We start from the raw sequence: 27731 nt of genomic DNA, 5'->3' as shown, positions 1-27731 counted from the left end.
CTCCTTCAAGGGAGAGTATGTTTTGGGAGCTCTGACCTTAGCTGTGAGGCTCATTTGGGGCCAGCCAGCATTTGCCCTTCAAGAAGCCTTATGTCAGATACCAGGCACACTCATCCTAACTCTCTATGCTGACATTACTAATGGACTCGTGGGATTCTCTATCCAACCCGGGTGCTCCCGGGTGGGTGCACACGCAGCAGCAGCTATTGTAAACACCGTTTTAAAGAATGAGTTCTGGTAAGGGGACGGAGAGAATGGCTGCCCTGTCCACTGTAGGATCTCACTGATGGGAAAGCACTCATCCCTCAGCGTAAGTGGGGGATGTAAATTGTAGGAAACAGTGAAGAAACTGTCAGGGAAGTGGTGAGTCAAGGGCACTCAGGGGCCTCATGGCACTCCAGATATTTACGCCTCATTCATATTTGGGGGGCAGGAGATCAGAATTGTTCTTATGGCACTCTGAACACACAGCTTCATTTCCTGTCAGCTCTGGAGTGCACATGTCCTCTCCCCTGGCTCTTCAAGGTCCTCAGGGACAGTATTTGGTCTCCTGTGCATTTGTACCCACTATTATGGCCAGCATGGAGCTGAGCCCCTAGATGCTGCCCAATGAACTTGCCCGTTGAATCTGACTTAGCTTCCCCAGGGGCTGCTCTGGGGAGAGGCCAGAGAAACAGGCAGGGACTTCCTCCAAGCTTCCCTCTTCCCCAAGATTCAGACGCCCCTCCTTAGGTCACTGTGAGTGCAGGAGTAGGCAAGAAACTCTTGACCTTAGGACCTGGGAGGGGAGAGGGCAACTTCGTGCCCTTATATGGCTGGCTCCAACGCCCCCTCCCTCCGGGCAATTTTGCATCGGCTTTTTTTTTTTTCGGTATAGAAAGTAAATTCCCAAAGCGGTGGAACCTCCGCTCAACCACCCTCTGTCCCTCCCTTGCCGAACTCAGCGCCTGCTTTTGCAGGGTGACTGAATGGGGCCCGACTGACAACTGGGCTGGGGCTGGTGACAGTTGGCCGAGCCTGGCCGACCCAGCCAAAGCTCCAGAAACGTGGCAAGGACAGGAACCACGCTCCGGAGCCCCTCGCGTCCTTTGGCGGCCCTCCGAGATGGAGAGGGTCCCGGAGGCTTTCCTTCATGGGGATCCGGGTCCCCTCCAGAGGGCTGGGCTGGGGCGTCTAGCCTCCGGGTCCCGAATTAGGGGAGGTGCGGGAGGCCGAGAGTTGGGCAGGGGCGGCGAGCCCCCTCGGATCCTCCCCCAGGTCCCCGGCCCCTAGGCCCTCGGTCCTGGGCGCCGGCCTCCCGCCCGGCCACTCCCGGCAGTTCGCGCCTTGGGAGCTGCCAAGTGCGCTGCTGGCGCCCAGACTGCCCGCCCCGCGCCGGAGCCCAGGCCGTCCGCGCCGGCTCCACCCCCCCGCCCCCGCTCCCCCCGCCCGGGCTCCGGAAGCCCGGGCCCCTACCCCGGCCGATGCTCGGGCTTTGGAGAGGCTGGTCCGCGGGCTGCCGAGCGCGGTGGGAAGGAGAGCGCGCCGCGCGGGGCCGGGAGTGCCTGCCGTCGCCAGCCCCTCGGGGCGCCTTGCCGGATCCCCGCCCGGAGCCCCCGAGAGCGCGGCTCTATGGCGGCCTTGCACGGGGCGTCCCTGCTCGGCTGCCTCCTGGCGCTGTTGGCGCTGTGTCCCGGGGGCCGCCCGCAGACGGTGCTGACTGACGATGAGATCGAGGAGTTCCTCGAGGGTTTCCTGTCCGAGCTGGAGCCTGAGCCCCGAGAGAAGGATGTGGAGCCCCCACCGCCCCCTGAGTCCACCCCGCGTGTCCGCAAAGCCCAGGCGGGGGGCAAGAAGGCGGCGAGGCCGGGGGCAGCAGGAGAGGGTAAGAGCCCGGTTGGGGAGGCCGGCGAGCGGGGGTGTGGGGCGCTTGGGGCACCCTGGACGTCAAGTGAGAATGGAGCGACTAGGGCAGAGTCTGGACACCCCCAATCTGCCCAGCCGCGAGAACCGCTTGGTAACGCACCATCCTCCACTGAGCCCGATGTTTTGCGTGATACGAGGGGAGAGGCGGCCCATGCTGGCTTAGAGCCCTCTGGGCCTGGAACCGCACTCGGCACTGGGGCCGGCACGCCACTGGGGAGCCGGTGGTACAGATAGTCCCAGGCCCCTAGAGGGACTAGGCTTGAGCCAAATAGAGATGTTGCTCACCGCCTCCCGGCCCCCCGCCTCCCCTAGGTCTGTGTTCTGTCGCTGGCCAGCTGGTCCTAATGAGGCCACTCAGGCCTTTCCTAGGAGGGGACTCAGGAGTCTCCTTCTGCCCGTGGTCTACTACTTCAGGAGTGCAGAGGCAGGGGAGGGCATGGCAGAAGACACCCCGCCCCCCAGGCTCCGAGGGGCAGTAGGTAGTCTTGGGTTACTATGAGAATGAAATGGGGTGATGCGTCACTGAAGCATTTAACTCAGGGCCTCTTACATAATCAGTTGTCAATAAATCTTAGCTGTTTAAAGGATTTGTTTATTTATCTCAGAAGTTTCCAAGGCACCATCCATGATTCCTGAGGTTCAGCAGGGGAGCCCCTCCCCTGCAGTCTCAGCTCTAGATCTTTCTGGCTCCTCCCCCTACTGCTCAGGGGCGGGTTGTGGAACCCATGTTGCCTTTCTAGAGCCCCCACCCCCACCCCCATCCTGCTCCCATTCCAGGGTCACTGTCCTGGGCTTTTGGATGTATGTGCAGCTCCTGCTCAGGGTCACTGCTTAGGGTCCTGGGAGGATTCCCACTGGGAGGCCCCATGCCTGGACCCTACTGCTTCCCCGCTACTCTGAGTGAGGCCGGGGCAGCAGAGATGGTGAGGAACCCCAAGCCCCCTTCTGCTGTCCCTCTGTCCTCTGTGAGCCCCCAGGACCCCCACCTGGCCTCCCACCTGCCCTGCCCCCTTTGCTTCTTGTCAGGGATCATTTCTTGTCCCTGCAGGGAGGCTTTAGGGAGGGCCCTGGGTCCTTTACCTCCTGCGTTAGTGAGGAATGAGACTGCCCCCTCCCTCTTGAACCACATGCCTCCAGGGCTGGCCAGCTGGTCCCCTCTGGCCCCTCCCAGGCTGGCAAGTGGGCAAGCAGTGAAGAGTGGGTTCCGAGGGGCCCATGCTGAGGTTTTGGCAGTTGGGGAGCCAGGGCCTTTTCTTTGGGAATTGAATATCCCATGCTCTGTCCTCAGAGTGGACGCAATGTGGTGGTGACAGTCCTAGACATGCAAACAGAAAGCCTGGGTTCAAATGCCAGCGCTGCCTCTTGGGCAAGCACCTCAGCCTCAGCTCCTGGTCTGTATGAGGAACCGATGAGAGGCGCTGTGCCCAGGCTGTTGAGACACAGAGGGGCTCTCAGTCCATCTGACTTACATCTGACTCTCCAACAGCACCTCTGGAAAAGCCTAAAGACAAAGGAAAGAAAGGGAAGAAGGACAAAGGCCCCAAACCAACCAAGCTGCCCTCAGATGGGTCTCCCAGACCCCCCAAGAAGCCCAAGGAGAAGCCACCCAAGGCCACCAAGAAGCCCAAGGAGAAGCCACCCAAGGCCACCAAGAAGCCTAAGGAGAAGCCACCCAAGGCCACCAAAAAGCCTAAGGAGAAGCCACCCAAGGCCACCAAGAGGCCCGTAGCTGGGAAGAGGTCCCCCACCCCGACCCCTCCAGAGATCCTGGAGTGGCCACCACCCCTGCCCTCCAGCCCTGGCCTCAGGGAGCTACCCCAGGAGGGAGGTGTGTACTGGGGCTCCTCCTACTGAGCTCTGACCTACTGCTGGGGTGTGGGCAGTGTGGGGGTAAGATGGGTCCCTGGGCCACTGCTTCCTGCAGACCCTCAAGTATCCTCAGCAACCGCGGGGGAGGCCTCTGGGGCCTCGTTTTGATAAACTCTGGCAGTCTGATTGGTGAGTTCCTGCTTGGTAAGGAGAGGGGTTGGTGGCCTTGTGGATAGGGCTTGTTCTTCACTGCCCTGGGATCTCTGTCCCTGGCCCCATCCAGAATTATCCCACCCATGCATCTCTGGGGTCTGAGCCTGCAGGGCTCCCTCGTGCCTTCCAGAGGGTGGGTGACAGCAGCCAAGACGTGGAGGCCCACCCTTCCACTGCTGGGGTCTCTAAAGGCGACCAGGGAAGGCCTCCTGTCCACTTGCTCTGAGGGCTTCTGTGTTGCAGGTGGGGCCCTCCCAAACCCCTGGCAGGGTCGAGGAGGAGAGGAGACTGGCCTGGTGTCAGAGGAGCACCAACCTGGTGAGTGGCAGCAGCCACCCTGGCCTCAGCACCAAGGGTGACTCACTGCCCCAGTGTGCCTGGGACTGACAGGTTTCCCGGGACTTGGGGCTCAGTCTAAAATCTGGAGAGGACGAGGCCCACCAGGACTGTAGTTATAGTTAGGGGTAGTCAGTATCCTGGGTTTCCATGTGTGTCCCCGGTGGGTGGCTGCCCAGGCTCCGGGGGGCAGGGTGGGGTGGGGCGGTCAGTGCATGTCTTCAGCTAGGCAGCTGTGAGCGTTTTCCCCCAGAGCTGGAGGAGGAGGTGCCCACACTGGACTATAACGACCAGATAGAGCGCGAGGACTATGAGGACTGTGAGTAGGACGCCACCACTTGGCGGGCTCCACCTGTATCTGCATTGGCACTCCTGGCAGGGCCTCTGGCCTTGGGGCATGGGTGGCCTGCCTCAGCACCCCTTCCTCCTCAGTTGAGTACATCCGGCGCCAGAAGAAGCCCAGGCCCCCACCGAGCAGGAGGAGGCCCCAGAGGCCTAAGGGCCCTGAGGAAAAGCCTGAACCGCCCCGGCTGGTGGTCGAGGGCCCAGAAAAGGGGAGCGGTAGGACAGTTGCATCCTCCCTGGGGCCCAGGGTGGCAAGGCAGGGGAGACTACCGGGGAGGAGGGCAGGGAGCTGGGGGTGGAGGGGGCTGGGCCTGTGGGCCTGGGGCTGGGGCAGGGGACCCAAGGACTCTGAGCCCACTCTGCCCTGCATATCCACAGAGCAGCCTTTGGAGCCCCTGCAACCCCCACCCAGTCCTGACTACGGTGATGGCTACGTGATCCCTGACTACGATGACAGTGAGTGCCCAGGACCTGGCTGCTAGTGCGAGGGCGGGGGCCAAGCAGACATCCCAGAGTCGGGAGTCGGAGACTAGGCCACGGTGCCTGACTGGCTGTGGGAGCTGTGCTGCCCCCTGCTGCCTGGCGTGTCCCGTAGCCTCTACCCCCAACCTGCTGTCTTCCCCCTCAGGCTGATCCTGGCTACCGCCTTGGCTCCACCTTTGCTTGCGCCCCCACTGGGGGTGTCCTGGGTCTGCGGGAAAACCCGTTCCTTGCCACTGCCCTGTTGGTGTTCTGATACTGTCTGCTTCCTCAGGTTCCCCTGTAGGTGGGTCCCTCTGTTGTCCCCTCCCCAGGGCTGCAGGCCTTATCAGGTTCTCATCATTTCCCCCCCGCCCAGGCTCCCCAAAGTGGCCAGATGACACTTCCCCAGATGGCTTCTGGTCAAATTGTTCCCCCTCCCCTCTGCCCAGCCAAGCCCTGACACTCTTGGTGGTGTGGCCCAGCTGCCACTCCACTCCTGCCCATCCCCCATCCACAGCTCCGTTCAGCTTTGATCCCCCACCTTTCCAGGACCAGACACCTGTGGGGCCAGGTTGCCCACCTTAATTGGGTCCTGCTCATTCCCACCTGTACCAAGGCTGTTGTCCACCCTAGAGCTGTTGCTCTTCTCCATGCCTGCTCAATCTGGGTCCTGTGAGACCAGGAACCTGGCAGGCAGTGTGGCCGGGTGAGCCCCAGCCCAGGGGTCCCTCGCAGTGCCCCAGGCGGAGGCCGAGGAGTGGCCATCCAGGGCCACTCTCAGTAGGCGTCTCTCTCCCACAGTGGACTACTACTTCCGGCGTCCCCACCCTCGGAAGCCGGATGCTAAGCTGGACACAGATGAAGAAAAGGAGACGCTGAGTGAGTGGGACCAAGCTTCTGTTCCCTGTGCCCAAGCCCCACATACGCCCCAGTCCCAAGGCTGGGCTGACAGGCCTCTCTTCCTTTCACCCTCAGAGAAACCCAAAAAGGAGGGCAGCAGCCCCAAGGAGGAGGAGACGGACGACAAGTGGGCTGTGGAGAAGGGCAAGGACAAGGGTGAGGGGGCAGGGCTGGGGCATGAGGAGTCCCTGTGGGGCTGAGGTTGGTGTGGGGGCATCTGGACTCCTGGGTATTCTGGGGCCCTCAGCACCACCCTCCCTATGTTGCCCCACAGGCCCCCGGAAGGGCGAGGAGGAGGAGTGGGCTCCAGTGGAGAAAATCAGTGAGTCCCTTCTCCAGTGTGGGGCACTGGGAGCCAGTGACCTGCCCAAGGCCAAAGTCCTGCAGCCCAGGTCCAAATTCCCTGGCAGCCACTCCTGCGCCACAAAACCCTTGCCTTCTCCTAAGTTCCTGGGGCCCTGGGAGCAGCCTCAGTTGTGCAGACACCTCCACTCGAGGCCTGGGCAGGTGGCTCTGAGGTTGGGCTGCTAGGACAGGGCGGAGCTCCCTGGGGCCCTCCCGCTTTGGTGGGTGTGGTAGAGGGAGGATGGGGGCTTGGGGTGGCAGAGAAAGGCCTCAGTCTCTGATGACGACATCTGTGACCTCCAGCTAAGCATGTTCTCCAGGGGTGACCTTCCAATAATCTCACGTGAGCCTTGAACCTCCTCAGAGCTGGGCACTGTTGGCCCATTTTCCAGATAAGGCGGCTGAGGCCTGGGAAGTGAAGGAATAGGGTGGGAACTGAGAACAGCTCCTGATCTAGGTTTGAGTCACAACTGGAGTGGGCTGGGCCAGCAGGGCATCAGGGGGCCTGGTTGCTCCACTGCCCACTGGTTCAGCGGGCACTGTCTGGCTGAGGTCTGCCTTCATCCTCCTTGATGCGGCAGGCGTGGGCAGTGGTAGTATGGGCATTGGCCCTGTGGGCCCTGGGGTTCCTGGATTCAGGGTGTGGTCGAGGGAGGGGTGGAGTCAATGGGCCTGCAGCCTGGGGTGCCGTGTCCCCAGAGTGCCCCCCTGTTGGGATGGAGTCACACCGCATTGAAGACAACCAGATTCGTGCCTCCTCCATGCTGCGGCACGGCCTGGGGGCACAACGTGGCCGGCTCAACATGCAGGTGGGTATCCTGGGAACCTGTCCCAGCCTGGGCCAGGGCTCTCCCATCCCCCACTCAGGCTCCCTGCGCACTCCCTCCAGGCAGGGCCCAATGAAGACGACTACTATGACGGGGCATGGTGTGCCGAGGATGATGGGCGGACACAGTGGATTGAGGTGGACAGCAGGAGGACCACCAGATTCACCGGCGTCATCACTCAAGGCCGAGATTCCAGCATCCAGTACGCTGCTGGGTGGGGGGGCCTCTAGGCTCCACATGAACCCCGCTTGGGGCATCCTGTTGGGCTGGGCCCAGCCGGGAAAGGCCCCTAGAGAGAAGTCAGGGGCGGTAGTGTACCACTTGTGACGCTGAAACTGTTTCCAGATAAGCAAATAAGGTCAGAGGGAGTAAGTACGTGCCAGGTTTCCTAGGGGCCAGTCCACACACTTTGAGGCCCCTTCTAGTTCCAGCAGAGAAGAGGCTTGGGCCCTCTGAGTCCAGGGTGGTGGGGAATGGCTGACTGGTACGTCCACTCTGACTGGCACGTCCACTCTGCCCACAGCGACGACTTTGTGACCACTTTCTTTGTGGGGTTCAGCAATGACAGCCAGACCTGGACGATGTACAGCAACGGTTATGAAGAAATGGTGGGCGCCTCCTCCCGGAGCCCAGCTCTGCCCCATGGTCTGCAGCCAAGTGGGGTGGCTGTCCTCTGAGGCTCTGCCTGTCCCCAGACCTTCCATGGGAACGTGGACAAGGACACACCAGTGCTGAGCGAGTTCCCGGAGCCGGTGGTGGCCCGCTTTATCCGTATCTACCCACTCACCTGGAATGGCAGCCTGTGCTTGCGCTTGGAGGTGCTGGGCTGCCCCTTGGCTCGTGAGTGCTGGTTGAGGGTGGGTGGGACAGGCTAGAGGAGGAAAGAACAGTGAGGGGGAGGGGGGCTGGGATGCAGCTATCTGCTCAGAGCCCACCCTCTGCCCCCTGCAGCTGTCTACAGCTACTATGTGCAAAATGAGGTGGTGGCCACTGACAACTTGGACTTCCGCCACCACAACTACAAGGACATGCGCCAGGTGGGGAGGGTCCTTCCTCTGGGCTGGGGAGTATGGTCTTTGCTCAGGGGCTGGCTTAGGGATTCTGGGGGAGGGGGTGGGGTACTTCTGCCCAGCGCTTGCTCAGTGTCAAGCCATATGGCCCTCCTGGTCCTCAGGAGGGAAGTTGCCAGTCCAGCACCTGAGGACTGCGGAGCTGGGCCAGGACTCCCCAGGGCCCTCTTTACCCAGTGTTAGCACCTGGGAGCTGATCTGAGAGGGGCTGGGGTCACCTGCAGTGCTCCTCCTGCCCCTTCCTCTGGAGGTTCTTAAAGCCGAAAGCCCTCCCCAAGACAGTGGGAGTGGCCAGGGCCCATTGGGTCAGGGAGGGGTGGTGGGCTCTGATTCTCAGCCTACCCCCTCAGCTGATGAAGGTGGTGAACGAAGAGTGCCCCACCATTACCCGCACATACAGCCTGGGCAAGAGCTCACGTGGGCTGAAGATCTACGCCATGGAGATCTCTGACAACCCTGGCGAGCATGAGCTGGGTAAGCAGGGGACACCGTCCTGGCACCATCCCTGCCCTTCATGGAGCCCCTAGCTGTTGAAGTACATGCTACCAGGGCCCTATCCTTGCTTCACCTCCCCCACGTGGCAGAGCCAGGCAGGACGTGGCTTGCCCCTCCTACCTGTGCTCAGCTGAGCTGTCTCCTCCGGGGTCCTTCAGCACCTGGGTCTGCTTTGCTGGACCCTGCAAGGCTCGATTCCTCTCCCTGCGCCACCGCCTACCCTGTGCCTCCTTCCCTCAGACCGCCAGCCTCAGTGGCAGGGTGCTTACTGAGGCTCCTGCCCTTGCAGGAGAGCCCGAGTTCCGCTACACAGCTGGGATCCACGGCAATGAGGCTCTAGGCCGGGAGCTGCTGCTGCTGCTGATGCAGTACATGTGCCGCGAGTACCGTGACGGGAACCCACGGGTGCGCAGCCTGGTGCACGACACGCGCATCCACCTGGTACCCTCGCTGAACCCCGATGGCTACGAAGTCGCCGCACAGATGGTGGGTAGGCGGGGCGGGCAGCGAGGGCAGGGCTGCAGGTGGGCAGCAGGCCCTGACCAGCTGGTTCCCCACAGGGCTCAGAATTTGGGAACTGGGCGCTGGGGCTCTGGACTGAGGAGGGCTTTGACATCTTTGAGGACTTCCCGGATCTCAACTCTGTGCTGTGGGGTGCTGAGGAGAGGAAATGGGTCCCCTACCGAGTCCCCAACAACAACCTGCCCATTCCTGACCGCTACCTCTCCCCAGATGCCACGGTGAGGCTGCAGCAGAGCCCTGGGGTCCTGGCCAGGCTTGGAGTCCTGGACTGAATTTGGGGCAGCTGGTGGGTGGCTGAACTTCAGGCGCTCAGGCTTGGAGGCCTGGGGGTGAACCCCAGTTGTTTGCCATCTGCCCATTGCAGAGGGGCATGGAGGCAGGCGCCTGGTGGCGCAAAGCTGCAGCCCTGGCCTCACATGTCCCCACTGGTGGCTCCCAGGTGTCCACGGAGGTCCGGGCCATCATTGCCTGGATGGAGAAGAATCCCTTTGTGCTGGGGGCGAACCTGAACGGTGGCGAGCGGCTTGTGTCCTACCCCTATGACATGGCCCGACCACCAAGCCAGGAGCAGCTGCTGGCTGCAGCCATGGCGGCTGCCCGGGGAGAGGAGGAGGAGGACGAGGCATCCGAGGCCCAGGAGACCCCGGACCATGCCATCTTCCGCTGGCTGGCCATTTCCTTTGCCTCCACTCATCTCACCATGACTGAGCCCTACCGGGGCGGGTGCCAGGCCCAGGACTACACCAGCGGCAGGGGGATCGTCAACGGGGCCAAGTGGAACCCCAGATCGGGGAGTGAGTGAGGCCTGGGGGGTGTGAGGGGAGATGGGGTGCGGGTGGGGTGATGACTGTGGCTGTCTGTCCCTGCCCCAGCTATCAATGACTTCAGTTACCTGCACACTAACTGCCTGGAGCTCTCTATCTACCTGGGCTGTGACAAGTTCCCACATGAGAGTGAGCTACCCCGGGAGTGGGAGAACAACAAGGAAGCCCTGCTCACCTTCATGGAACAGGTGGGTCTGCAGGGAGGGGCATCAGGGAGAGGGCCAAGGGCTGGGCCAGCGCCTGGGTGGTCCTGTGTGGGGCCTCCATGGAGGACACTGCCACCGTGTAAGCAGCAGCCCTGCCGGCCCCACCCCTGTAGGTTCACCGCGGCATTAAAGGGGTGGTGACAGACGAGCAGGGCATCCCTATTGCCAATGCCACCATCTCCGTGAGTGGCATCAACCATGGTGTGAAGACAGGTAACGCATGTGCACCCCTGTACCCCACCTTCCCCTAGGGGCCCACTTCGTCCTCCTGACTGGCAAAGAGGATGAGTCTGTGTGCTGTTGGCACGCAGGCCTGGGGGAGGGCCCGCAGTGTAGGGGTGGGGAGGGCAGGCCTCAGGAGCTCTGGGCAGCACACTGATCCTTGCTCTGCAGCACAAGGGGGCGATTACTGGCGCATCCTGAACCCGGGTGAGTACCGTGTGACAGCCCATGCGGAGGGCTACACCCCAAGCGCCAAGACCTGCAACGTAGACTATGACATCGGGGCCACCCAGTGCAACTTTGTCCTTTCGCGCTCCAACTGGAAGCGCATCCGGGAGATCATGGCCATGAACGGGAACCGGCCCATCCCCCGCATCGACCCGTCCCGCCCTATGACGCCCCAGCAAAGGATGATGCAGCGTCGCCGCCTGCAGTACCGCCTGAGAATGCGTGAGCAGATGCGTCTGCGCCGCCTCAACGCGACAGCCACAGCGGCAGCCACAGCGGGCCCAGCCCCCACCACCACCCTGCCCCCCACTTCTACTCTGGGGCCCTGGAGCACCTCGTCCCCAACCACTGCCAGCTGGGAGGAGCTGGAAACTGAGACCTACACAGAGGTGGTAACAGAACTTGGGACTGAGTTCACACTTGAGGAAGAGCTGGCCACAGGCCCAGAGTTCCCCTTTACAACAGCTGAGACCTACACTGTGAACTTCGGGGACTTCTGAGGGCAGGGCAGCAGCATTGCCAGAGCCCACCATTCACCGGCCTCCAGCACATGGAGGCCCAGCCTGGTGTGGACCCAGCTAGGGATTACTCAGCCCCCTCCAGGGGACTGTCCTGCCCCTCTGAGGGGGCCAAGAATGTGATCAAGAACTTAAGAGTCGGTCTGTACACAGGCCGCAGGCACCTCTGGGTCCCCACCCTGGCCTAGACAGCAAGGTGCTGCAGATTAGGGTGGGCATGGGTTGGAGCGGGTGGAAGGAGTGGACAGCAGACTTGGTTCCCCAGCCTGGCCCTTCCAATAAAACATGCTCCCACAGCAGACGGCTCCCTCACCTCTGACCAGCTGGAGAAGGTAACAGGAAGCGGGACTTTCCAGGGTGCGTGGAGGCTTGCATTCACCTCCTGGGTCCCCTCCAGAGCAGTTCCCCTGTCCAGAGAGGGCCCACTCTACAAGTTCTGTGTCAGCCCAGGAGCCTGAGGCACAGATAGCAATGTTCAGGATTTATTTACAAAGTGAAGGCTGGTGCAGCCCTGGCCTCTTGTCAGGGCTGCCTTGGAGGGTCAGGGGTGCAGATTTGGGCCCCCCAGGTCCTCTTCATCCTCTGCCCCAAAGCCTGAGAAGCTGATGGGCTGGCAGACCAGGCTGCGCAGGTTCACGAGGCAGGCAGTCTGCGTGGCACTGAAGTCAGGGACAGCCACCAGTAGCACGGTCTGGTCCTCAGGGCCTAGGAGGAAGCCACATGGGAACCCACCTTAGGTGCATTCTTCTCCAAGGAAAGTCACCGAAGGTGCACAGGGACCCCGCTGGGGCACAATAGCAACAGCCACTGGGGGCACAGAAGCTCTTTGGACAGAAGCGGAAAGGGCTAGGAGCAGCATAAAGGCCCGAGGCTGATGGCACCGCAGCCCGGAGAGCTGCCTGACCACCACCCCAGCAGGAGCGATTCCAGCCCTGCTCCGAGCACACCAGCTGGCTGGCACTGAGCTCTCTGCAATCACATTACGGCCCTGTAGGCAACCAACAGCCACTCTGGAGACCCTGGCGTCCACCCGACGGGGTGGCCAGGGATCCCACGGGCAGGTCTTCTCAATTGTGGGCCGGGCTCACAGAGGACACTTACCTCGGATGACTTTGGAGCCGAAGCTGGGGGTATTTCCACAGAAGTAGACGTGAGGACACTCAGGAACGATGAAGGGGTCTGTTTTGTAGAAGGGGTAGCAGCCTGGAGGAAAAAGAAGGGATTCCTCGTCACTGCCATTTGGGACTGGGGAGTCCTGTGGTGCAGTTGTTGACAGCACCCCAGGCCTCCACCTGCCAGATGCCACAGCACCCCAAATGATGACAAGAATGTCTCCAAACACTGCTACGTGACCCTGGGGAGATGGTGAGGCGGTGGTGGGGAGGGTTGAAGCTGCCTTTGCCCCTAGGGGTGGTCACTGGGTACAGGGCCATGCTCTGACAGCCCCAATTTCCGTGTTCCCAAGGCTTCAGCCCTAAGCAGGGCCTTGCCAGGACAAAATGAAGATTCTAGAGTAGCTTCCAGAACAAGAAGCAAGTTTCTGATCGTCTCCTTAGACAGGTCATGGCAAGGCTTGCGACTGCAGATCAGGGCCAGGAAGCCCTTGAACACCAAGTAGGCCTCTCATCAGTCCCCCTGGCCCTTTGCTCCCCCCGTGGTGAGTCTCGTTACCTAGGGTGTCAGGGGCTGTGGGGCTGATGTGACGCACTCGCAGGGTCCACTCCAGGATCTCCAGGTGGTCCTCCATGCTGCTGTAGCGGAAGATGTCACTCACATTCTGTCCTGAGGTACCGAGGAATCTGCAAGACAAGGCTCACTGAGCCTTAGCCTGGGGAGGCAGCTGCCACTGGTCCATACCCAGTATCACAGTGGCTCCTGAGGACCCAGCCACCCCAGGGGCTCGTGCTGGGCAGTGTCCCCAGGCTGGCCCCGCCACCCTGCCACTTCCGCCTGACCCACTGCTACCCCTCACTGTTCTGCCTGAGGCCAGAGGCCAGAGGTTGAGACTGCAGCTGCTCCGGTACCTGACTCCATCAATAGTGGCCTGGTAGGGGTTGGTGACCAGCTGGAGTGTGGAGTAGGCAGTGGCCAGCGGGAACATGCACGGGTGCAAAGGCTGCTGGGGCAGCGTGTAGTTGGTTGGGTCAAATTCACCAGGCATCACATCCACGGGCACTGAGGCCTAGCAGGACAAAAGTGTAGGAGAGCCTAGCAGGAGGCTCTTGTCATGCTCAGGTGACTCAGTCTCCCCTTCTCTGCCCACCTCGTGTCTAACTGCAGCCTCACAGACTGACCCCTATCCCCACCCGGACTCTCAGACTGACGCTGCCCCTGTGTCAGGCTCAGGCTGACTGCTGTCCCCATGCCAGGCTCAGACTGACTGCTGTCTCCACCCTGCCTCCCCCACCCCACTCCACACTCACTTACACTCAGTTGCAGGAGAATCTCATCCAGCATCTTGACGGCCTCCACACTGGCTGCCTGGGTTTTCTTGGTGAGGTACTTGGCCTGTAGGGAGACACAGAGGAGGCAGAGTGGGGTCTCAGGCCAGGCTGAGGTACGGGGGGTCCCAGGGCTCGTGCACCCTGCAGTTCCTCCCAGCCAGGACCCCGAGGGGCCTCGGTGCAACTACAGGTGTTATGCCCTAGGCCTGCAGCACCCCCGCTCTCTGGCACAGTGTCCCAGGATCTTTCTCAGGATGGGCTGAGTACCTTATTGATGGAGTCTCTGCTCTGGGTGTTTTGGCTGAGGAGGTTTCCTGCCAGGATGACCCGGGAAATGTGGGCAGCACTGCACTGCTCCCCTTCATCCCCGAGCTGTCCCGTCACCACATCCACGAGCAGCTGGGTGCCCAGCAGGCTCTCGCCACCACCTCCACCTAGCCCGAGACCAGACACCAGCAGCACAAACCTGCAGGAGAAGCTGCGTAAGGGGCACAAAGAAAGGAGGCTGCACTCCAGATTGGGGATGAGCGACCCCCAGCAGAGCTCCTTCACTGGGGAGCAGACAGCTTGTGCCTGGCCAGACTGCAGGGTGGCTGTCAGGAAAGGGGTATGGGGCTCCCCTGGACTACAGCGCAAGGCAGCACAGCCACTGACGAGTCTCTGCTTCAGGCCCCCCTAAGTGCCTGCTCCTCACCTGTCTGTGTCTAGGGGGACCACTGGCTTCTGAGGGGCGAGGTCAGCAAAGCAATGATCCTGCACCAGAAACTTCCCATCATCTCTCACGGAGCCGAGCACAGCCAGAACCGTGCCTGGGGAGCAATGAGTGTCAAGTCTAGAGGGAAGGCTGGGAGGCACTGCCGCTCTTTCCATTCACCCAGACGGGCAGAAGCAGCCAGCTCTGCTCCGCTGGTGGATTCACCACTCAGAACACCATCAACAGCATTCCTGCTCACCTAGGCCTCCTCCTGCCTGAACCCAGCAGGTTGCTCCGGCAGATAAATATAGGGCCCTCCACCGTGCCACTGATGTGACCAGAGAAGGGACACCCCACATGCACCCTGAGGCCTGCTCTCACCTGTAACCAGCTTCTGCACCTCAATGGTGCCTTCTAGTTTGATTCGTTGCAATTCATCTTCCAAGACTAGCTCGTCATCTGGGTGGATGTATTTGCTCCGAGGAGGCTGAGGGAGCAGGTTGTGCTGGAATGTGGAGGTGAGAGGGGGTCTTGGGCCAGAGCCCATCAGGGTACTGCAGCCAACGCTCCCAGAGCCCACCTTCTCTGGACCTCCCTCCTTCCCTCCCAAGACCAGTCCAAGCCCCTGGGGCCAAGCCATGGGTCTGAGGTGAAGCTCCATCTGCAGAGCCAAGGATGCATCAGTGGTCCACAGGGACTTCCTCCAGGGAGGCAAGCCTCCACTCTGCCCACCACCCCTGACTCGGGGGCTTACCTCCTCACTGACTTCCCGCAGGATGGAGGGCTGAAGCTGCATGGCCTTGAAGAGGGTCCCCACCACACAGCACTCCTCACCGGGCTGCAGCTCACACAGCTTCCTCACCCTGACTCCACTGCCTGGGCACAGGAACAGCGCCTCAAAGAGTAGCCCATCTTTGCCCTGATGGCCCCCAGGGAGCCCCTTCCCTGGCCTTACCAGAGCACCACAGCCCAGGGGCCCTGTTCTTCACCTGGGGAAAAGAATATCAAGGACAAAGGAACAAGAGCTTCCTCCCTGCAGTTACAGGTGACAGCACAGGAGGACAGAGGCACACTGGATGTGCTGGGCCCTAAATGCTGTCACAAGTATTCTGAGGAAGAGGCAGAGGGAGGCGGACACTTGACCATGGAGCAGAGCCTGGAATGAGGTGGCCACAAGCCCAGGACCGCCAGGCAGAGCTGGAAGAGGCAAGGGAGGATTCTCGCCCAGAGCCCCTGAGGGACCTCTGGCCTCCAAAATTGCAGAGTAAATTTCTTTTACCACCCACTCACAGTAAGTTGTTACAACAGTCACAGACTGGAAACCAGCATAATGCTACTTCGCTTACCCCTAAATTATAACACTGCTTCTTAGAGATGTGCTGCCAGGTCTCAGCAGAGCCCTGCCCTAAAAACAGGGCAGTTTTAAGAGTTTGGTTTCTTTCACCAACCACTGCCTTGTCCTGTGAGATCAGAGATACTCCAAATATAAAACTTCATATCCCTTTCCCCTGTTCCTGTGGAGCCAGCTGCCTAGTTAGCCCACTGCCTCATCCCTTCTTTGTGATGTGGGCAAAGCACTCTTAGCACTGGCCTGACTGAGACCTTTGGGGAACATGAAAACAGGCAGACTCAGGACGTTCTGAAAAAAACACTTGGAGGAGTGTGATATACAGGAGGTATACAGGAGCAGGGGTGGAGGATCACGGTGTGCAGTGGCGGGGGGTGTGTGGAGTAGGGTGGTGTAGAGGAAGGGGGTAGAAGAGTGGAGTATGGAGGAGGGTGGTGTAGAAGAGCAGGGTGGAAGAGTGGGATGTGGAGGAGGGTCGTATAGGGAAGGAGGTGGAAGTGGGCTGTGGAGGAGGGGGGTGTAGAGGAGAGGATGGAAGAGTGGGGTGTGGAGGAGGGTGGTGTGGAGGGGAGGAGAGTGGGGTGTGGAGAAGGGTGGTGTAGAGGAGGGGGTAGAAGAGTGGGGTATGGAGGAGGGCAGTGTAAAGGAGGGGGTGGAAGAGTGGGGTGTGGAGGAGGGTGGTGTAGAGGAGGGGGGAGGAAGAGTGGGGTGTGGAGGAGGGGGTGTAGAGGAGGGGATGGAAGGGTGCGGTGTGGAGGAGGGTGGTGTAGAGGATGGCGGTGTATAGGACAGGGTGGAAGAGTGGGGTGTGGAGGAGGGTGTTGTAGAGGGGGGGTGGAAGAGTGGTGTGTGGAGGAGGGCAGTGTAGAGGAGGGGGCGGAAGAGGGGGGTGTGGAGAAGGGTGGTGTATAGGAGGGGGGTGGAAGAGTGGGGTGTGGAGGAGGACGGTGTAGAGGAGGGGGAGGAAGAGTGGGGTGTGGAAGAGGGGGGTGGAAGGGTGGGGTGTGGAGGAGGGCAGTGTAGAGGAGGCGGTAGAAGAGTGGGGTGTGGAGGAGGGGGTGTAGAGGAGGGGATGGAAGGGTGCGGTGTGGAGGAGGGCGGTGTAGAGGATGGCGGTGTATAGGACAGGGTGGAAGAGTGGGGTGTGGAGGAGGGTGGTGTAGAAGATGGGGGTGGAAGGGTGGGGTGGGGAGGAGGGCAGTGTAGAGGATGGGGCAGAAGAATGGGGTGTGGAGGAGGGCGGTGTAGAGGAGGGCGGTGTATAGGACGGGGTGGAAGAGTGGAGTGTGGAGGAGGGTGGTGTATAGGAGGTGGGTGGAAGAGTGGTGTGTGGAGGAGAGCAGTGTAGAGGAGGGGGTGGAAGAGTGAGGTGTGGAGAAGCGTGGTGTATAGGAGGGGGGTGGTAGAGTGGGGTGTGGAGGAGGATGGTGTAGAGGAGGGGGTTGGAAGAGTGGGGTGTGGAGGGTGGTATAGAGGAGGGGAGTGAAAGAGTGAGGTGTGGAGGAGAGCGGTGTAGAGGACGGAGGTAGGAGAGTGGGGTGTGGAGAAGGGTGGTGTAGAAGAGGGGGTAGAAGAGTGGGGTATGGAGGAGGGCAGTGTAGAGGAGGGGGTAGAAGAGTGAGGTGTGGAGGAGAGCGGTGTAGAGGACGGAGGTAGGAGAGTGGGGCGTGGAGGAGGGCTGTGTAGAGGAGGGGTGGAAGAGTGGGGTGGGGAGAAGGGTGGTGTACAGGAGGCGGGTAGAAGAGTGGGGTGCGGAGGAGGGCAGTATAGACGAGGCATGGAAGAGGGGTGTGGAGGACGGCGGTGTAGAGGAGGGGGAGGAAGAGTGCGGCGTGGAAGAGGGGGGTGGAAGGGTGGGGTGTGGAGGAGGGCTGTGTAGAGGAGGGGGAGGAAGAGTGGGGTGTGAAGGAAGGTGGTGTAGAAGAGGCGGTGGAAGAGTGGGGTGTGGAAGAGGGGGGTGGAAGGGTGGGGTGTGGAGGAGAGCAGTGTAGAAGAGGCAGTAGAAGAGTGGGGTGTGGAGGAGGGCGGTGTGGAGGACGGCGGTGTATAGGACGGGGTGGAGGAGTGGGGTGTGGAGGAGGGCAGTGTAGAAGATGGGGGTGGAAGGCTGGGGTGGGGAGGAGGGCAGTGTAGAGGATGGGGCAGAAGAATGGGGTGTGGAGGAGGGCGGTGTATAGGACGGGGTGGAAGAGTGGAGTGTGGAGGAGGGTGGTGTATAGGAGGTGGGTGGAAGAGTGGTGTGTGGAGGAGAGCTGTGTAGAGGAGGGGATAGAAGACTGGGGTGTGGAGGAGGGTGGTTTAGAGGAGGGGTGGAAGAGTGGGTTGTGGAGGAGGGTGGTGTAGAAGAGGGGGGTGGAAAGGGGTGTGGAGGGGGGTGGAAAGGGGTGTGGAGGAGGGTAGTGTAGAGGGAGTGGAAAGAGTGGGGTGTGGTGGAGGGTGGTGTAGAGGAGGGGGGTAGAAGAGTGGGGTGTGGAGAAGGGTGGTTTAGAGGAGGGGGGTAGAAGAGCGGGGTGTGGAGGAGGGCAGTGTAGAGGAGGGGGGGAAGAGTGGGGTGTGCAGGAGGGTGGAAGAGTGGGGTGTGGAGGAGGGTGGAAGAGTGGGGTGTGGAGTAGGGTGGTGTTGAGGAGGGGGGAGAGTGGCGTGTGGAGGAGGGTGGCGTAGAAGAGGGGGGTGGCAGAGTGGTGTGTGGAGGAGGGCGGTGTAGAGGAGGGGGTGGAAGGGTGGGGTGTGGAGGAGGGTGGTGTAAAAGGGGAGTGAAAGAGTGGGGTGTGGAAGAGGACAGTGTAGAGGAGGGGGTGAAAGAGTGGGGTGTGGAGGAGGGTGGTGTAGAGGAGGGGCATGGAAGAGTCGTGTGTGGAGGAGGGTGGTGTAGAGGAGGGGGGTAGAAGAGTGGGTTATGGAGGAGGGCAGTGTAGAGGAGGGGTGGAAGAGGGGTGTGGAGGAGAGCGGTGTAGAGGAGGGGGAGGAAGAGTGGGGTGTGGAGGAGGGCAGTGTAGAGGAGGAGAAGGAAGAGTGGGGCGTGGAGGAGGGCTGTGTAGAGGAGGGGTGGAAGAGTGGGGTGTGGAGGAGGGTGGAAGAGTGGGGTGTGGAGGAGGGTGGAAGAGTGGGGTGTGGAGTAGGGTGGTGTTGAGGAGGGGGGAGAGTGGCGTGTGGAGGAGGGTGGCGTAGAAGAGGGGGGTGGCAGAGTGGTGTGTGGAGGAGGGCGGTATAGAGGAGGGGGTGGAAGGGTGGGGTGTGGAGGAGGGTGGTGTAAAAGGGGAGTGAAAGAGTGGGGTGTGGAAGAGGACAGTGTAGAGGGGGGGTGAAAGAGTGGGGTGTGGAGGAGGGTGGTGTACAGGAGGGGCGTGGAAAAGTGTGTGGAGGAGGGTGGTGTAGAGGAGGGGGTAGAAGAGTGGGTTATGGAGGAGGACAGTGTAGAGGAGGGGTGGAAGAGGGGTGTGGAGGAGGGCGGTGTAGAGGAGGGGGAGGAAGAGTGGGGTGTGGAGGAGGGCAGTGTAGAGGAGGGGGAGGAAGAGTGGGGTGTGGAGGAGGGCAGTGTAGAGGAGGAGAAGGAAGAGTGGGGCGTGGAGGAGGGCTGTGTAGAGGAGGGGGTGGAAGAGTGGGGTGTGGAGAAGGGCGGTGTAGAGGAGGGGGAGGAAGAGTGGGGTGTGGAGGAGGGTGGTGTAGAAGAGGCGGTGGAAGAGTGGGGTGTGGAAGAGGGGGGTGGAAGGGTGGGGTGTGGAGGAGGGCAGTGTAGAGGAGGCGGTAGAAGAGTGGGGTGTGGAGGAGGGCGGTGTGGAGGAGGGCGGTGTATAGGACGGGGTGGAAGAGTGGGGTGTGGAGGAGGGTGGTGTAGAAGATGGGGGTGGAAGGGTGGGGTGGGGAGGAGGGCAGTGTAGAGGATGGGGCAGAAGAATGGGGTGTGGAGGAGGGCGGTGTGGAGGAGGGCGGTGTATAGGACGGGGTGGAAGAGTGGCGTGTGGAGGAGGGTGGTGTGTAGGAGGTGGGTGGAAGAGTGGTGTGTGGAGGAGAGCAGTGTAGAGGAGGGGGTGGAAGAGTGAGGTGTCGAGAAGGGTGGTATATAGGAGGGGGGTGGTAGAGTGGGGTGTGGAGGAGGACGGTGTAGAGGAGGTGGGTGGAAGAGTGGGGTGTGGAGGAGGGTGGTGTAGAGGGGGGTAGAAGAGTGGGGTGTGAGGAGGGCAGTGTTGAGGAGGGGGTGGAAGAGTATGGTGTGGAGGAGGGTCGTGTAGAGGAGGGGGAGGAAGAGTGGGGTGTGGAGGAGGGCAGTTTAGAGGAGAGGGTGGAAGAGTGTGGTGTGGAGGAGGGTAGTGTAGAAGAGGGGGGCGTAAAGTGGGGTGTGGAGGAGGGTAGTGTAGAGGAAGGGAGTGGAAAGAGTGGGGTGTGGAGGAGGGTGGTGTAGAGGAGGCGGGTAGAAGAGTGGGGTGTGGAGAAGGGTGGTGTGGGGGGGCAGAAGAGTGGGGTGTGGAGGAGGGCAGTGTAGAGGAGGGGTGGAAGAGTGGGCTGTGGAGGAGGGTGGAAGAGTGGGGTGTGGAGGAGGGTGGTGTAGAGGAGGGGGGAGAGTGGCGTGTGGAGGAGGGTGGCGTAGAAGAGGGGGATGGAAGAGTGGCGTGTGGAGGAGGGCGGTGTAGAGGAGGGGGTGGAAGAGTGGGGTGTGGAGGAGGGTGGTGTAGAAGAGGGGGGTGGAAGAGTGGCGTGTGGAGGAGGGCGGTGTAGAGGAGGGGGTGGAAGAGTGGGGTGTGGAGGAGGGTGGTGTAGAAAAGGGGGGTGGAAGAGTGGGGTGTGGAGGAGGGTGGTGTAAAACGGGAGTGGAAGAGTGGGGTGTGGAAGAGAACAGTGTAGAGGAGGGGGTGAAAGAGTGGGGTGTGGAGGAGGGTGGTGTAGAGGAGGGGGGTGGAAAAGTCGGGTGTGGAGGAGGGTGGTGTAGAGGAGGGGGGTGGAAGAGTGCAGTATGGAGCAGGGCAGTGTACAGGAGGGGGCGGAAGAGGAGGGGTTGGTAGAGTGGGGTGTGGAGGAGGGTGCTGTAGAGGAGGGGGTGGAAGAGTGGGGTGTGGAGGAAGGTGGTGTAGAGGTGGGTGTGGAAAAGTGGGGTGTGGAGGAGGGCGGTGTAGAAGAGTGGGGTGGAAGAGTGGGGTGTGGAGGAGGACAGTGTAGAGGAGGGGAGTAGAGAGTGGGGTGTGGAGGAAGGCAGTGTAGAGGAGGGGGTGGAAGAGTGGGGTGTGGAGGAGGGTGGTGTAGAAGAGGGGGGTGGAAGAGTGGGGTGTGGAGGAGGGTGGTATAGAATAGGGGGGTGGAAGAGTGGGGTGTGGAGGAGGGCAGTGTAGAGGACGCAGGTATGTAGGAGTGAGGGTTGGGGGAGCATGTGTGTCGCAGAACAGGGGGTGGAGGAGGAGGATACGCAGAGGGAGAGCCTTCAGTGCTTGCTGACTTGGTAGAGAGAAGAGGTAAGAATAAGCTTTCAGGAAGGCCTCCAAAGCCTGCAGTTAAAGCTTAGGTTGAGGAGACATGTGCAGACGCTGAACTAGCCCTCTCTGAGCAAACTGCGTCCCACCTAGTCCTTGCTCTTCATGCCCTGATATAACTAAGTCCACTCCACAGACCTCCTTCCATGGATTGAATTGTGCCCCCCAAAAATATGTGTCAACTTGGTTAGGCCATGATTCCCAGTATTGTGTGACTGTTCTCCATTTTGTGATTTTCCTACATGTTATGAATCATAACTTCTGTGGCTAAAGAGGATTAGGGTGGGATGTAACACCCTTTCTCAGATCACATCCCTGATCCAATGCAAAGGGAGTTTCCCTGGGGTGTGGCCTGTACCACCTTTTATCTTACAAGAGATAAAAGGAAAGGGAAGCAAGCAAAAAGTGAGGACTTCATACCACCAAAAAAGCAGCGCCGGAAGCAAAGCGCATCCTTTGGACCCGGGTTTCCTGTGCAGAGAAGCTCCCAGACCAAGGGAAGACTGAGGATGAGGACCTTCCCCCAGAGCCGACAGAGAGAAAGCTTTCCCCTGAAGCTGACACCCTGAATTTGGGCTTGTAGCCTACCAGACTGTGAGAGAACAAATTTATCTTTGTTAAAGCCATCTACTTGTGGTATTTGTTACAGCAGCACTAGATGACTAAGACACCTCCAAACAGGGGTAGAAGAGAGAATAATTCAAAACCCAGTAAGGAGGCACCAGCACAGGAGAGACATGTCAGACTCTAAGGAAACCATAACCCATTAACCCATTGTCGTCGAGTCAATTTCGACTCACAGTGACCCTACAGGACAGAGTAAAACTGCCCCATAGAGTTTCCACGGAGTGCCTGATGGATTCAAACTGCCAACCCGCTGTGCTGCCATCTCCCCACCACTGAGTCTCCCAGCCAGAGCTCCACTCCTCATGGAGTGGATGTCTGTCCTTGCCATGCTTGGCCCCAATTCCTGACCCGCAGACCCTGTGACCAGAACCAAATGGCTGTTTACCGCCACTAGGTTTTGGCACCAGAAGGGGGCACTGTCATGAAAACCCTAAAATGTAGAATTGGGACCAAGCAGCAGGTGACACCTGGAAGGGCCTCGAAGAGGGCATCCTTACAGGCTTAAAGGCAAGTAGGAAAATAGCACTGGAAGTGAAGGAGAGGAGAACCTTGTTAGGTAGAGGTGCCAAGTATAACAGCACTCTGACCTGAAGTAAGGTAGAAAACAGAAAATGTCCCCAAAGAATGTGATGATCTAGCTAAGCAATTTCTAGGTCAAGTGATGAGGGTGCCACATGGTTTCTTCCAACTGGCTGTAAGAAAACGCAAGTCCGATCAATTTGGTGTGGGTTGAGATCATCCACCAGGCTTGGCACTGGGGATAATAAAAATCAATCAGACACAGGCTCAGCCTACAAAAAGCTGTTTAAAAACATAGTAGGAGACAAATTTGACAACTACACGGAAAGCCACCCTCATGCACATCACCCGAAAATAAAAGTGGGGGACAGGGTTCCTGCTTCACCACCAAGAGTAACCCAACTGCGTAAGACATCACCAAGGAAGAAATGAAGAAAATAAAAGATTCAAGTCACTCAGGTCGGCTTGTCAGGAAAGATGGAAGAACAGTGCCAAGGGACAGGAGATTCTTATGCCCAAACGTGGGAGACAGGAGAAGCAGACGGAGAAGGTATGTGAAAACAGAGGACTTTGGGAAAGAGGTAATCTCCTTGGGAATGGATGAGCCACTCCTTCCTCTTCCTCGGCATGGTGTGCTCTACCACATTACAGCACAGGGGCTCGAGATCACACCAGCAAACCACCTGCGCTGAAAGCAGGAGCGTTTCCCTACGCTGAGGAAATAACCGTCCTCACCACTCAACTACACCCTGGCTTCACCAGCTTCTGAACTCCACCTTAACTTGCAAACCCAAAGATTATTTGTTTTAAATCCCCCTGATCACCATATGAAGAAACTGAGGCATAAGAGGTTAGGAAACTTTCTTAAGGTTACTCATTGCCATTGAGTCGATTCCGACTCATAGAACCCTAAAGGACAAAGTAGAACTGCCCCATAGGGTTTCCAAGGCTTTAATCTTTCTGGAGGCAGACTGCCACATCTTTCTCCCATGGAATGGCTGGTGGGTTTGAACCACCAACCTCTTGGTCAGCAGACAAGTGTGTAACCCCTGCACCATCAGGCTTCCTTTCCTACGGTTAAGTGCAGTAAATTAATGTTCTAGTTCTGCCAGTTCTCTTGCACAATATTTGTAGAAATCCCAGTTACTTTCTGGGTAGTGGTGGGGGAAGCATCTAGCAGACTTTTCACTTACCCCAGTGCTGCTGGGCCCGGCTCACCAAGAAGGGCCTCATCTGGATGAGACGGGTGGCATAAATGTGGGCATACTGCCGGCTAAAGCTGCGTTCCCCAAGCCGGAAGGGCTGCGAGGAGTTGGTGTAGGCCACCACAGGCACCCGGGCAAAGGTGGGGGTGTTGGCCGACAGTGGAGACAGCAGGGTGGGGATCCTCTGTGCAGCCTGCTCAGAGAACATGGCCATGCTCCCGCCTCGTCTGATCTGGGCCGCCGCCGCCCGCAAGCTGAGAAGGTGGTCCTGCAAGGACACAAGTGGATTCCTGCAACCCCTTCTTGTCTCCAGAGCAGCAGTGCCCCTGGTGTGTCTCAACCAAGCTGATCTCACTGCAGCAAAGGGCACCGGTAAAGAAGGGAACCAGCTGGGGTCGGCACCTAGAAATTCACCGTGTCTGGCCCTGTAACCCTCATCCAAAGAGGGTAAAAGGAAAGCTAGGAGTGCTCCTTCCCGAACCCCAGACTCAGGATTGGTCCACATCTGCACCAGGACCCCCAAAGGAACCCCTGATTTGCCCATCCGCTCCCCAAGGCCCACCCCAGCTCAGGGTAGAAGGCCAGCCTTTTATTAAATAAGCCTATCATAAAATAGCATGATAGCAATAATAAGCCTAATAGCACAACATAAAACATAAATCAGTTATTCTGCTCAAAACTCTCCAAAGATTCTCCCTTTCACTGAATAAACCCAAGTCCTTTCGCGGCCTATGGGAGCTGCCCCACTGCCCCATTTGTCCTCACTCCCATCTGCTACCACTCTCCCTCTACTCACCCGCTCTACCCCACTGGCCTTTTCGGTGTTCCCTGGATGCCCCAGGATGCGCAGCCTCAGGCCTCTGCACTCCCATTCCTGCTGTCCAGACAGCTCTTCTCCCATACAGCTACCGCTCACTTGCTCCTTCTCCAAGTCAGTTCAAATGTCACCTGCCTGGGGCCTCCCCTGACCATGTGATTTACAACTGCAACCATCCCCTGGCACTTCTGCCTCTCCAATTTTTATTTTTTCCATACCATTTGCCATCTTAAAAATAAACTATACATTTACGTTTGCTTATTGTTTGCCTCCTCACATAAGCTCCACAAGGGCAGAGACTTCTGTATGCTTTATTCCTGGAGGTATTACCAGCGGTCACTGGCCACATGGGCCCGACTACTAAGCACTTGAAATGGGGCGAGCTTGAACTGAGATGTGCTGTAAGTGAAAACACACACCAGATTTCAAAGACTCAGCGCAAAGAGTATCTCAGCAATTTATTTACGTAAATGGTGAGATGACAATAGTTTGGTTATACTGGGTTAAATAAAAAATTATTAAAATTCACTTCATCTGCTTTTTTCTCTTTTTAATACAGCTATTAGAAAATTTTAAATCATGTAAGTAGTTTGGATTCTATTTGTCTGACAGCTCTGGTCTAGCGCCTAGGCTGTAAATATTTGTTGAAAGAATGAATTAACCTGCATTAACTTTAAACCTAAAAGTGTACAATGGACGCAGCAGCCAAGACCATACTGAGTCACGGACACACAGTAGATGGAAACCAGCCCTTTCCTATCGCAGCCTCACTGAGTGGGGTCTTGTGGTAGGCCTAACCACCATCTGCTTTGGTGCACCCCTAACATACAAGGACGAGTAAAATCACCTCTGTTCAGCTGTCTACCTGTTTGTGCTGGAGGGGAACATGAAGCTGTACCACTGGATAAACTTGCTACATCTTTTTTTCTTCATAACTGTTGTTAGGTGCCGTTGAGTCGATTCTGACTTATGGCAACCCTATGTACAACAGAATGAAACACTTAACAGTCCTGCTCCATCCTCACAATCGTTGTTACGCTTGAGCCCATTGTTGCAGCCACTGTGTCAATCCATCTTATTGAGGGTCTTCCTCTTTTACACTGATTCTCTACTTTACCAAGCATTACATCCTTCTCCAGGGACTGGTCCCTCCTAATAACATGCCCAAAGTGTGTGAGATGTAGTCTCACCATCTTTGCTTCTAAGGAGAATGGATGTCTGCAGCTGTTTCTTCTCATTTCGAGTCGTGTGACATCAGCAAATGAAGGTCCCGAAGGCTTGACTCCATCCACATCATAAAGGTCGACTACTTTGACGAGGCAGCTCTTTCCCAGTCTTATTTTGAGTGCCTTCCTTCCAACCTGAGGGGCTCCTCTCAGACAATGTTCCACTGCTTTTCGTAAGGTTTTCACTGGCTAATTCTCTTCAGAAGTAGACTGCCGGGTCCTTCTTCCTAGCCTGTTTTAGTCTGATAGCTCAGTAGAAACCTGTCTCCATGGGTGACCCTGCTAGTACCTCAATACCTGTGGCATAGCTTCCTGCATCACAGCAACACCCAAGCCCCCACAGTATGACAAACTGACAGAGGCATGGGGGTTCTTCATAGAAGATAATGTAAAATATTAAACAGTAGTGGAATACAAAGTTTCGGCTATCACAACAAAAAAGAAAACCTACCTCTGCTTCTGGAGATGCTTGGGAGAAAAGCGTTAAGTGCGAACAGCCTGGGAGGAGAGGAGCACTAAGGTCTCCGTGGTCGTCCCACCGCCCACCCCTCGGCCCTCTCTGCCATCGCGCATCAGCCCCTATGCCGACGACGCCCACTCCTTGGCCCATAAAGCGCAGAGTTAACTAGTTCCACCCCGTACCCCCAACCTCTCCGCACACATACCTGACAGCTTTCAGTACCAGAAGCTTAGGATGAGTCTGCTACACCCGTCGAGAAGCCAGACACCAACCTGGGCTCCTCAAACTCGAGTTAAGACAAAAGTTGCCTCCTGAGTGCTAGCTACTGCCCAGACACCAAGCTCCAGAGTGGGGATTCGAACACTCAGCCTCGAAGAGCGCACGCACCCTCAGCCCCGGGAGGTTGCCGGGCGGCCGCCAACCACGCCTGGGTTCTGGCCTCAGTTCGGCCCGCGCGGCCCGGAGATACCGCCCCTAAGCAGGTCGACGAGGCTAAAGTGTCGACACTGGACACGAAACGCCAGCCCCTGGCCGCTTCCCGCGCTCCGCGGACCCACAGGAAACCTGCCCACCTAGCCTCCCGCCGCCGCGCCCCTCGCCGCGCGCCGCGTCCCGCCAACCCCGCGCGCCGCGCCCCGCCCCTCGCCGTGCGCTGCGCTCCTGGGCGCAGCGCGAGCGCGGCGCCACGCCCCTTTCTCCGGTCAACGCGGGGCGGGGCCGGCGCCCGAGGAAGGCGCATGCGTGGATAGGGCGGTGTTTGGCCTCCAGCCGCGTGTCCACGGAGCTGTACGGCAGGTGGAGGGTTAGCGCGTCGCCCTGGCCTGGCCAGCCCAAAGGCCCCTCCTCGGGATCGCCGTTCTTTCCGGATGGTTGATGCCCCTCCCGCCCGCCCAGGAACCGAGCCAAGGCTCCACGGTGAAGCCTCATAATGAGTTCCTGCTGACAGTTTTAATTCTGGTGGAATCCAGATTTCTGGGTTCCATGGAGGTTGAGGAAACCCCGCTGGCGTAGTGGTAAAGTGCTATGGCTGCTAACCAAAGGGTCAGCAGTTTGAATCCGCCAGGCGCTCCTTGGAACTCTATGGCGCAGTTCCACTCTGTCCTATAGGGTCGCTGTGAGTCGGCATCGACTCTTTAGTTTTTGGTTTTATGGAGGCTGAGGTGACCACTCAACCAAGCTATCGCTTTGAGTTGACCTTTGAACCTTGCGCCTTGAGAATATCAGTTTCCTAAAGTCACCTTTAAGTCAAACAGTGGCCTAGATTAATTCGTAAAGAATATTTTGCCTTAGGCATTGTGTTCTTTTAATTATCTATGGACAGCATCCACAGAGACTGGATCTATGTCTTAGGGTAAATCAGTAATTATTTTTATTGTTCTTCAACACAATCCCTCCTGACCACAATTTTTTTTTTTTTAGTCACTTCTATTCTGGCCAATTTTCCATGGCAGTGTTTGTAAGACTGGGTATATTAAGAATCTTTGGAAGTTCTTTATTCTTTGGAACATTTTTGACTTTAGTCAAATGGTGGAGCCCTGGTGGTGCAGTGGTTAAAAGCTTGGCTGCTAACTAAAAAGGTCGGTAATTTGAATCCACCAGCTTCTCCTTTGAAACCCTATAGGGCCGTTTTTCTGTTCTACAGGTTTTCTATGAATTGGAATCCACTCGACAGCAATGGGTTTCTTTTGGTTTAGTCGAAATGTTA

General features: G+C 58.6%; 2 protein-coding genes across 4 annotated transcripts; one reads left to right on the top strand and one right to left on the bottom strand.

Annotated features, from left to right (window-relative positions):
• Nucleotides 1-1424: 1424 nt before the first annotated feature.
• Nucleotides 1425-11764, top strand: AEBP1 (AE binding protein 1). Its single transcript, XM_049893902.1, has 21 exons — nt 1425-1864; nt 3392-3733; nt 4171-4245; nt 4517-4582; nt 4696-4824; nt 4987-5064; nt 5872-5949; nt 6046-6126; nt 6245-6292; nt 7015-7124; nt 7205-7344; nt 7666-7750; nt 7838-7982; nt 8094-8179; nt 8563-8686; nt 8997-9193; nt 9268-9447; nt 9669-10023; nt 10102-10241; nt 10373-10472; nt 10653-11764. Exons 1-21 carry the CDS (start codon nt 1612-1614, stop codon nt 11207-11209), a joined length of 3369 nt encoding a protein of 1122 aa, XP_049749859.1. The 5' UTR covers nt 1425-1611; the 3' UTR covers nt 11210-11764.
• Nucleotides 11701-26635, bottom strand: POLD2 (DNA polymerase delta 2, accessory subunit). Of its 3 annotated transcripts, none has more exons than XM_049893906.1 (11): nt 26232-26635; nt 23512-23791; nt 15120-15241; nt 14747-14870; nt 14366-14480; nt 13939-14149; nt 13655-13735; nt 13252-13409; nt 12899-13026; nt 12329-12430; nt 11701-11932 (listed from the first exon to the last, which is right to left on the bottom strand). In XM_049893906.1, exons 2-11 carry the CDS (start codon nt 23735-23737, stop codon nt 11769-11771), a joined length of 1431 nt encoding a protein of 476 aa, XP_049749863.1. In that variant the 5' UTR covers nt 23738-23791; nt 26232-26635; the 3' UTR covers nt 11701-11768. The 3 variants fall into 3 exon arrangements, with proteins under 3 accessions (XP_049749863.1, XP_049749860.1, XP_049749862.1); XM_049893903.1 differs by lacking the exon at nt 26232-26635 and adding an exon at nt 25531-26221; XM_049893905.1 differs by lacking the exon at nt 26232-26635 and adding an exon at nt 25531-26220 and having other exon boundaries at nt 13939-14137.
• Between the last annotated feature and the right edge of the window lie 1096 nt (nt 26636-27731).

Source organism: Elephas maximus, chromosome 8, assembly GCF_024166365.1.
Source record: "Elephas maximus indicus isolate mEleMax1 chromosome 8, mEleMax1 primary haplotype, whole genome shotgun sequence".
Lineage (NCBI taxonomy): Eukaryota > Metazoa > Chordata > Mammalia > Proboscidea > Elephantidae > Elephas > Elephas maximus.
Note: the sequence above shows the minus strand (reverse complement) of the source record. Positions and strands in the feature narration are given on the sequence as shown.